This window comes from Lactuca sativa, chromosome 3 (assembly GCF_002870075.4).
Source record: "Lactuca sativa cultivar Salinas chromosome 3, Lsat_Salinas_v11, whole genome shotgun sequence".
Taxonomy (NCBI): domain Eukaryota; kingdom Viridiplantae; phylum Streptophyta; class Magnoliopsida; order Asterales; family Asteraceae; genus Lactuca; species Lactuca sativa.
The window spans coordinates 17,991,664-18,003,223 of NC_056625.2; the positions used below are offsets into that span (position 1 = coordinate 17,991,664).

Here is an 11,560-nt window from a genome sequence, read left to right on the forward strand (position 1 = left end):
AAGGTTGAAATGGGGATCCGGTCCCTTGACAATAATCGTCAAGCTGACCACAAAGAATTCATGGCTGCTGCAGAACACCTCATCTCTGGGGTAACCACAATCAAAAGGGATCTTCAAGCATCCGTTGCGGATCAAGCCTCCCACACTGACAAGCTGATTCTTAAGACTCACACTGCGTATGAGTCCGCAATCTCATTCCTTCAAGCTACAATCAATCATTTGCAGCGATCCTTGTCTGCAAATTTCCATGGTCCCGAAATCCTTCATCTCACCAAGGAAATCCACAGGCTACTCTTCAACCCCACCATCCCCAACAATCAACAACTGGCCGAAGCCCTTAAAGCTCAATTCCAAGAAGTGTTTTCCAAAGTTGATGCCCTTCGTCAATGGCTTGAGGATGCTCCGGGTCTGAACTCCTCAAGAGGGGGAAGTGAAGAAGAAGTCCATCACTCCAACCATTCCATCTCACAACATCAAACTCCCCCTATCACTATAGAAAAAATTCCTACACCACAAACTTCACCGCAACCATCTCATCACACTCCACCTCATGACTCTCCACTGCAACAGGAAAACACTCCTAAGAAACCAGAGACTCCCCCTCACTTCAAAAACCTTGTGGAGTACATGTCTTCTCCGAGTTCAAATGACTCTCCTGCCGCCACTCAAAGTAAAAAAGATTGGAAGGCAGCCAAACTAGCTGAAGAAGTATGGAGACTATGTGGTTTTGATACCATCATGGATGAGTCCTTGATAAATTCTTGGATCAATCCTCACTGCAGACTGCTTGATGATGACTACACTCCCCACCTCACCTATGCGGAACCCCCTTCAGATGGCTACTGGGATGTCCCAATCTCTCTCAATGCCAGATACTTCACTGTATTTGAGCAGTTCGACCGCAGCCTTCCAAACACCAAAAGACTGCCAATGGAATTTGAGACACTTAGTCAATTTTATGCTAAGCATGCCTCTCCCGTTGAGAACATATGGTCTAACGATAGACCATCCGCAGTCAACAACTACAAAATACATAAGTTCATGAAGGCTGACTTCATCCAATACACTCTGACCAGAAGGGAACACAATTATGTCCGCACCCAGGCTGACTTTCCCGATATGAATCTGGAAGAAGTCTTTCTCATTGCAAAGGTGTTTCAACACAAGTCTGAGAAGCACACGAAGATGAATATTGCACTTGAAAGGGCTAATACTTTCTTGAAGGAAACAGTTTGTGACTTTTTCAAAATCGATGCAGACATCTACCCCACCATTGCCAAGAAAGTCGATCTGCCACCACTTGACCCTGCACCAATGCCTACCAAAGGCTGTGAAGGAAGATCCTTAGGTGCAACCAACTATCCTGAAATTGGAGTCATTTTCAAAAGGAAGACTGATAATGTCAAATACTTCATTCCTATGACTGCCATGCATCGTCTCACCAGGAAGCAACTTGATATCTGCCGAAACGCAGTTGAAAAATCAAAGTACACCACTGCAGAAGTCAAGTTCGAGATCTTAAGAAGAATCAACTGGTTGGAGAACATCAGGAAGTTTTGTTGGATCCTGATCAAGTTTCTTAAACTTGATAATTGATCAAAAGGTAAAGAGATCACTTAGGGGGAAATTGTTGAATCATAAAAAGTGACCCTCTTGAACTTCAGCTACCGCAACCAATATACCACCGCAGTCAAGCCGCTTCATCAGCAGTCACCAACCGCAGTCTCTATCTACCGTATTCTTTACTAGATTACTTTACTTTGTCTTTTTGTAATACACTCTATTGTCCAGTATGCTTTGCATGGCTACTCTTAGAGATGTAATCTAGTGATCTTAGTGAGTCTCTATAAATAGAGCTCATTCTCTTGTAAACCAAAAAAAAATATCGCATCTAATTCTAATACACATCTCTGAAGTTATTTTTTCTATCTCATTTACTCACTCTTCTTACTCTCATAATCGATCACAACCTCTCTTTGAAGCAAGTCTTCTGTGACTTAATCACTAAGTTTGATCTCACTTATTAACTTGGCTTGAATGCATTCCTCGTTATGAATCAGCTTAAGTGTATACTTGATATAACAATTGCTGTCATTTACATTTCTTTACTTTTCCGCAACTAACTCTCTAACATCTAACTCTAAATATTATTGTTGAGCTTTTAGATCATTCGAGATTAACTTTTATGTAATATACTTTTTCTAACGTTTGTTCAAGTGTGTCTCAAAGTTTTTCTCTCAACATGGGCAAAGGATGTAGAAGGGAACGATTTCGAGGACGAAATCCAATTTTAAGATGGGGGGAATTATAATACCCCGATTTTCAAATATTACATTTTTGACCCTTGGAATGAGTTTTGTTTGCAAAAAGGGCCCATGGTGGCATTTTGGTAATTTCAGGATTTTTGGAGTACGTTGAGCATACGTGTGTACGCTAAGCGTATTAGGGCGCACCTTAGTACTTTGGGTGTACACCTCATGCACAGGGCGTACATGAAGATCATGAAAACCCTGATTTTTAGGGTTTTAGCCCTATATAAACATCGTTGTAACCTCATGTCCCGTTCCTTCAACGACCCTCTGTGAAAGCAACCCCCAAGCTAACCCTAAGTGAAAAAGTGCCTTTTAGAGCCCATTGGAGTGTTTACAAGAGTTCTTGAAGGTGAAGAGGGAAGTGTGAAGAGCTTGGAGTTGGGAAGCACCTTGGATCTGTGATTTCTACCTTGATTGCAACCACCAGAAGGTATAGAGCTTGCAACTTTACCACTTCATCTTGTAGATCTAGGTTTTTTCTCTTTTAAGTCACGTTTTGGTCCCAAAATGGTGATTCTTGAGCATGGCCTGTTCTTGACCCATAAAGTCGTCCTTTCAGACCTTAGGAAGGGTCTTGGGTCATAAAATGGGGTCTTAATGGTTGGTATATCTCCACGCATTCTTTAGAATGTCTTAATCTATTAAGATGCTGAGTTAATCACTTAATGGACATGAAAAGTCATAAAGTTGGAAACTTTATGACTCTTGAGGATGATTTTTCCGTGGATCTGAAAGTTTGATGTGAGAGTTAAAGGCATTAAGATCTTAATGAATTTTTGAGAAGATTAGGCGTACGCCCTGCATAACTTGAGTACGCAACGTGTACGAGGTCAACTCTCCCATATGCGGTCATGGTTTGGGAACGCCCCGTGTACCTTGGGAGTATGCCCAACGTACGTATCCTGTGTCGACTCAGCTAGGTTGAATCAGTTGACTTGTTGATTCTCACTAGTTTAACTCTGACTTAAACCAAGCTCGACCAAGGAGTATTTTGGGTATTTTTGAATGGTGTTCGAGACTTGGTCATTTGGATGAATAGGTGACGGTTCGACCTAATTTTCTGAGTCAGGATGTCATCAACTATTGTTCAGACTATGAGGTGAGTTTCACCTCATTGTACTGTGGGTCGAAGGCACCAACGGCGTCCCACTAGTTTTCAGTTATCTGTTAATAGAGGGATGCCTTAAGGGTCGTATATAGTCATGTAGGATAGACTGGGGACTCTTGATCTAGGCTCTCTTACATATTCCTTGTTTGGTTGTGGTTCTAGAGTAGGATCACTTGTCTGGGCGCCTATCTCACCACCAATTATTTACGGTCGGGCATTTCTTGGATTATTGCTATTTAGTATGCTACTATGCTATAGTGATATGCTAGATCTATATCCTGGTGTCGGGTATGTGGGTATGTTGTAGTGATCTGTTAGATCAGTATCCTGGTATGTAGGATGTTGCTATGTTATAGTACACTGTTGGATCTGTGTGTTATCTATACTTATTGGTTATCATCTGGTGAAGTGCCTTAGGGACTGTCTGTGGTCACGTAAGATAGCCTGAGAACTCTTGATCTAAGCTTTCTTGCCTATTCCTTGTTTGGTTATGGCTCTAGAGTAGGATCATCTGTTCGGGTGGCTATCTCACCTGTGGCTACTTGTGGTTATAAATTTCATGGAGGTTAGCTGGTAGCAGGACTGTATCCGGTGAGAGGACTAGTAGGAGGTAGTGAGTTTTATGGTTGTTGTTTGTCTGTGTTATGTGCCTATTTGATCATTGTTTGTTTATATGTCGATATATAGTGGTAGTGGGTTGAGGCGGTCCTGCTTTGTGTTGTAGGCCAAGATACCTGATATGGGTCGACTGTAAGCCGAAGGCACTGACGCTTCTGGTAGAGCGGTTGGGTTGAGGCGGTATGCCAACAAACCCTGGGTATTCCAACCTGATGGTTGATCGGACTCGATGCATGCTTGTATGTTTATCGTATGGGGTATTTTGGAAGAAACTAATTAAGCTTTATGCTTACCCAGTTTTTTATGGTTTCAAGTATCATCGGTGATTGCGGGAAGGCGAAGGCGGAACTGTACACACTCATCAGCAACATTGAGGATTCCACATTTTCTATAATACACTAAATTTTAATAAATGTAATTTGGAATAAACGATTTTCTTAACCTTTATTTTTTTTAATAAATGTAATTTGGAATAAACGAATTTCTTAACCTTTATTTTTATGCATGATTTTTAAATATTTTTTTTATTGATTTTACATATCCGCTTTTGTTTATTTAGGGTTGTAAACATCGCAGGATGTGTTATCTTTGGTTTTCTACATATGACCCAAAAATCTTTCAATCTTTTTTAAATTTAAATCATGCTAGACACTTGATCTATTGTATTTGTAGGAATGATAATTATACATTTTAAGTTGGTTAAGAAATTCATTTCACATCATCAGTTGAACATGTTTGACGAATTTCCAATACGCTTTCTGAATTGTTTATCTTTTACGTACTGTACTTAGATTTATTTTCCTCATAAAATATTAACTAGTTGCATGTTTTCGGAACTTTTGTTAGTGTAACGATGTTTTTCAAACAAATAAATCAAGTTTCAAGATAAAGTGTTGGTGAAGTTAAAATCTGAAACTAAAAATCGAGAAAAAAGCGATTATACATATTTAACCAATGATTAGGCTGTGTGCCACACATGGCTATTATACAATTATTTCAAAACATGCAAAACCGTTAATAATAATATGAACAAAATTAGTATGTTCATAGCTTAAAATAATTGGTTTTTAATGGGTTATACACACAATTACGGATGAGCAAAGGAATCGACCCAGTTGGAACCGGCTCGGGAACCGAACTTGGTTGAAAATAGGAACCGAACTGGATCGCCGGTTCTATCGGTTCCAGTTCCTACCAGTTTTTGCTGTGTCTTAAATGTTGGAACCGGTCATCGAGAAATAGCAAGATACGGTTCCGGTTTTTGCCGGTTCTACCGGTTCCCGGATCCAAAAATTCACAAGCATATCATCTCGGTCTCGACCCGACCGGTTCCATCGGGTTCTGGTTCCGGTTCTGGTACCGGTTTCAGTCGGTTCCCCGGTCCATACGCTAATCCCTACACACAATACTTAATAATTTAGATATATAAAACCTTACAATTCTAGGTATTTGTATTCACAAATTAGAAAAATATCCAAATAAATTCACTAAAAGAAGGCGTTAATATGAAATATGGCTATTAATTAAGCGTCCATCGCCCCTAATTTATGAATTATTGAAGAGCACTCGGCATGTTCAACAAAATTAGCTGAGAACGGGTAGCAGGTAGTTTGTAGCTTGTAACATTTTGTTAAACGCTACGCGAAATAGCTTTTGGATTTGAAACGTTTTGTTTAAACTAAAAGCTAGAAGCTTGTAGTGCAAACGAGACTTTCTGTTCAAAACGAAACGTTTTTTCAAACGCTGGAAGCTAGAAGCTCTCAAACACTCTTTGCCGAACACGCCCTACGTAAAGTTGTTTTTAGATTTGGAGTGTTTTGTTTAAACTAAACGTTAGAAGCTTGTAATGCAAAACAAAACTTTTTGTTTAAAATTGAGTGTTTTGTCAAACGAGAAAGCTAGAATATCTAATGGTCCGTGCTAAACGCTCCCATCATGACTTTCCTGCTACAAATATTAATTTGTGTATTACTCACACTTTATTAGTATATTTAAAAAAAAATAAGAAAATATATTTTTTTAAAATCATATTTCAAAGGCTAAAGTTTTTTATGGCTATTTTGTTGATAGTAAAAGTGTGATATATAGACGCTACATGTAGGATTTTATCCTTTTTGCCACAATTTGTCTTTGAATAGGATTTGGTGACATTTTTACCTTTAAAATAAATAAATAAAACTAAATGTGCAATGACAATCAATATTTAAAATGGAAACCAAACCTCCAAACACTCTCCATTTGTCATAGGTGAAACTTCATTATTGAGATTTGCCCATAACAAAAAAACTAGTAAAGGGTGGTGTTTGCCACCGGCAAAGTAATCCGTATCAGCATATAATCAGAAAAAACTCTATGACATCATGCGGCCTAAGGCCATCATGACTCATAACAATTCTTATATGCTTTTACAATGGTTGTAAAAATCAGTCTAGGTGGCCGATTAATCGGTGCCTAGTCATTTGGCGGCTTCCAACCGCCTATGAATAAGGGTTATTGGGTAAAAAATCGGTCTTGGTCAATATCGGTCAAAACCGGTCCAAATCGGACCCCAAATCAGATCCAAAATCGGACCCAAAATCGGGCTCAAACGACCCACCAGTTCAAAGGAGACAGTTAGCCCAAAGCATAGTTGGATATCGATTTCAATAAGCCTTCTATCCTTTTTATAGAAATTTTTGCCCTTGATATTTTATCCCACCAACGATGTGGGATACTCAATTGGAAAAAACATAGGAACACACAAAGATAAATTTATATGTTTTCTTTTCTTTTGATTTGGTTTGATCGACAACACAAAAACCAAATCAACAATTCATTCTTCCTTCTTCTATTTTCTTTTTCGTATGTTCAGAGGTTGTTTGGGATTCTCGGTATACAACTCGATCAAGATTGTTCTTCAATCTCGACTTCGATTAGGAGAAGATAATTAACAGAGGTTAGTTCTTCAATGGCGTTACTTTCAAGCTTGCTCAAGTCTTCAATCATGGCATCCACATCCACAACTTGTAGGTCTGATCTGGAAAGACGCATCGGTCTACAACTCAGGTGATACTCGAAGACAACTCAATCAGGTAATACACGAAGACATACTCAGGTTGAAACAATCATACCCAACTTTACGACACTGACTTAATCTTCAGGATTTCGACACATCTTCATTCCTAAAACAGATACTCGAGGTGAAAACAAATATACATGAGGATCACATGGCATCGGAGGCAAAGCACTCTTAAAATCGATGCAATCAGCTTGTTCGTTCTCATCACAATAATTGATCGATGGTAGCAAATATTTGATAATATTGATCTGGTTTATTAATTGGTTCAAGGGTTGCTCTGAACATCAATGATAGATTTTCGATTTCTTGTTTATGGATGGATTCGGTGTCGATAACTTTTATGATTGTTACTGATCGATACACATGGAATATAAATGTTGGAGTCGATTTCGATATGAATAGGATGATTTGGTAGCTTGAATGAAGTCAACTCTGTAATAAGTTAAATAGCATTCCAAATGTTTGTATAAATGCTTGAGAGAAACTTTTGTATTAGATTTTTGAGAAACTTTTGTATTAGATTTTGACAGCACAACACCCCAAGTGGGTTTTCTCAATGGTATATTTATTAATGTAAATCATGTATTACATATTTATTATTTGTTAACTTGTTTATTTGTATTATTAGGCTTAATGTTATCTTTATTATTTTTTTAATAATTAATGGTCCTTAATTAATTTCCGCCTAACCGATTAATCCCTTGACTCTAATCCACTGATTAGCCTACATCGAACGATTTTTACAACCTTGACTTTTACTAATCGAACTAGCCATGTCTTTCTGTGTTTTCTATAAATTCAAGTATACTACAAAATTTTAAAATAAAAATTAAATAAAAGGTCCAAAAGATGGGCAAAATTAGTTGGTAAGTTAGTAACATTATTGCTCTAACTTCTAGCATTGTGTTTTGAAATGCCGATATGATTCATTACGACATATGACTCAAGGAATAATGAATTTTTCCAATCTTGCATCCCAAACATCACATATGCTGCGACGTCCAACATTTGACTTTCAACTCAAGATAAAGACTCGCACTCTCAAATTGGCTTCAACCATATTCTTCCTTCTAGATACTTTAGGCAGATTTAAAAAGGTAACATTTTTTTCTTTGTATTTAAGTCACATTAATAAACTAATCAAAATTATTTATCAAACTCATTCTGATGTTGTAGTAATTAATAAATAAACTAATTGAAAGTTATTATTTTGATGTATTAAAGATAAGTTAAAAGTGGTGAGTGAGGGTTTTAAAAGAATATGATTTGAAAATAATTACTTAAACACGTACAAAAATTAACCGCTAAAATAAAAAGTTGGTAATTAATCAACGGAGTTAATATATATTTATCTCTTTACTACAAATCTAGCTCTATTTTTTAAAAACAAGACAAGAATTAATGAGAAAAAGATAGCATATGATTACACTCCGTTTTCATCTTCAAGGAAGTGCAAACACTCATCATACAGCTTCTCTAGCATATTGCTTTCTTCATCTTTAAACATTAGCAAATCAAATCCGTCAAATTGAAAATCCAGATCATCCTGACCATCCATTCTTGCTCCAGAACCTTCCATTTCTAACAATGGCGCCCAGTTCGTCCAAGAGAAGTCTGTGTCCGTCGCAAGTAAATCAGCTTCTCCTTGATATGTTGTGGAGTTCGACGATGCACTGCTCATTTCGTTCTTACTCAATGCCATCGATGCTGATTGTGATGAAGGTAATGACGAAGAAGATGAAGCAGAATGAGGAACAGTTTGTTCTGGTTTCTCTACGATTTTAACTTTCCTTGACTTCTGATCCGTTTTTTTCTTATTCTTCCGTTTTTTATTGTTTTTGGAGCCGTCCACCTGTTTCTCGCCGCTGTCAAGAGCTAATTTCCGTTTAAGATGAGAGTTCCAGTAGTTCTTAACCTCATTGTCAGTTCGACCAGAGAGTTCGGTGGCTATGAACGACCATCGGTTGCCATGGATAGAATGAAGGCGGATGATCATGTCGTTCTCTTCTTCGGTGAAGTTTCCTCTCCTGATGCCTGGCCGAAGGTAATTCATCCATCTCAGTCTGCAACTCTTTCCGCATCTAAGTAATCCTGGATCCATTACAACACAACAAACATTAATCAATCGATCATTTCCATACCTAACCAACACTTTTCAATATCGATCCTTTGGCTTTTGCTTTCTTTTAAATTAACATTATCGCATTTGCGATGATTAGTTTTACAAATGGTGAATGGATCGAGTAAAACTATTTATACATACCAGCTTTAGAAGGCATGGAACGCCATTGGCCTTCACCGTGGGTTTGAATGTACTCGGTGAGGAGTTTATCTTCTTCATTAGACCATGCTCCTCTGTGTAAACCCACCTTTGAACAGCAGGGTGCCCTTCCCATTTCTTTTCACACACAAACACACACTTGAGTATGTTTTTGTTAGAGAAGATTGTGGTGTGTGGTATGGGAAGGAAACCATAGCAACAGGTGTCCCTTTTAAATGGCTTACCGAATATATAATTCGTCACGTTTTTCTTTTGGATAGTAGTAGAGACTCAATAATTGTTCGAAAGTCGACATTGACTTGGGAAATATATAAAAGTCACCCTCCATTTTTGTATTATTCAAAATATATATGTACTGGAGATCTACATTAAACTCAAAATTATACGAACACGTGAATAGAGTTGTTTGATACCTGGTGAGCTGTTTTTTTTTGTTAAAGTATTTTAAATTTTGGTAGCCACGAATTTCTAGTTTAGTCTTTAGCGTGTAAGTCGCGCTATTATAAAACTGAATGACTAACAATAAAAAAACATAGCATATCTAATTCAAGATATCTCTCGCTTCATAAAATATCAAATAATGCAATTAATTGCAGGGACAACTTGCCATGACACATATTAATTGAGATCATTGAAGTTAATTTAGCAATTGCAAGTTGGTGTAGCTTACCAGCCTCTTGTGTTTCAGAAAAAAAGAGAACATGTAGAAATTAAATGATTATAATTAACATCTCATCTAGAAAGATTTTATTATGATTTTTATACATTAAAGTAGTATTATCAAAATCTCAGTAGTACTGGAGTGTGCATGGTAACGAAACACAATATAATCAATGTAGATGTTTAGTCTTGAATTTCACATCGATCCATGTTTTTTAGATTCGTTAGAACTGAAACAAACACATGAAAATAGGTTCTGTTTCATGTATATATATATGATAGCTTCTATGTTAACTTTGACTACGTAGGATACAAAAATTAAAGAACATGTAGAAAATAAATGTTTACTAATGTCTTCTATATCTAGAAGAAAACAACTTCTTTTATATATCTAGATCTAGTGTCGTCACAAGTTGATAGGAGTGGGGTAAAGAAAGATACATAATCAAGTCACGATTTTGAGTCTTGTATGGTTAGAACTCAATTAAACTCGTGATGACTTTTGACACAAGTAACTTTTACTGATTTGAAGTACTACAAACTCAGAATTTTACTAGGAATGAGTTTTGGACATAAGGAGCGGGGTTTTGTGGAGGTGACATCACATTGCAGAGGAGTAGTTTACGGTAGACCTCACAATCCTTGATACGATCCGCGACAAGACCCATGACACGATACAAAATAAATAGGTTTGGGTTGAGTTTTTCAACTTATCAACATGCCAATCTATTTATTAAACATGTCATATATGGGTCTGTCAAAAAACATATGAGGCCTAGTTTATGGACCTTTTTTATTCTTCTGGGATTGCTTGGTCACGCCTTCTTGGCGAATTCTTTTATTATTTATTTTTATTTTTTTTTGGTTCTTGCATCGATATGTGGGTTAGGTTCCTGGTGGTAGTGATAGTCGGTTTAAAGAATAAGAATTATGAAGAGTATTTGATAAATACTGGGCGGTGACTGATTTTTTTCTTGCATCTAAGCAAAATTGATTTGGAAAAACGTTTGCATTAGTTCCATCTTAAAGGTCACAAATGTTTATGAGTTTGATAAGCGTTCACGTAACACGTGGGTGGATTATATTTGAAAAACTAGTTGTGAGACTCATGTATTACATAGATTAATTTAAAAAAAAAAAAAAAGCTGAATATGAAGGTCTAAATAATTGACAACTTTGAATTTTTTAAAAAATAAGAAAAATAAATTAAAATTGAAATATTTTTTATCTTTTAAATTTAAACAAATAACTTAAATAAACAAACCAAAAAAAACTAATAAACCTTAATTTAAAAATTTTGAAATTAAAAGGTAAGCTAATAAATAAAATCGATATCCATTTATTTCTATATTTATTGCAATTATTACATTAAAATATTATATGAAATTTAATAAAATTGAAAAACCCATAAAATGACATATGAAAAAAAATTAATTCAAAATTACCACAAATTGATATTTGTCAAATTGAATGAGAACATGTCATGTGACAAAAAAATATTTATTTATTAAAGAGGACTATGG

General features: G+C 36.4%; 1 protein-coding gene across 1 annotated transcript; it reads right to left on the bottom strand.

The window, feature by feature from the left end:
- Positions 1-8,393: 8,393 nt before the first annotated feature.
- On the bottom strand, positions 8,394-9,581 carry LOC111893777 (transcription factor MYB8). The gene is made up of 2 exons (XM_023889858.3): positions 9,360-9,581; positions 8,394-9,187 (listed from the first exon to the last, which is right to left on the bottom strand). Exons 1-2 carry the CDS (start codon positions 9,490-9,492, stop codon positions 8,520-8,522), a joined length of 801 nt encoding a protein of 266 aa, XP_023745626.1. The 5' UTR covers positions 9,493-9,581; the 3' UTR covers positions 8,394-8,519.
- Positions 9,582-11,560: the final 1,979 nt, after the last annotated feature.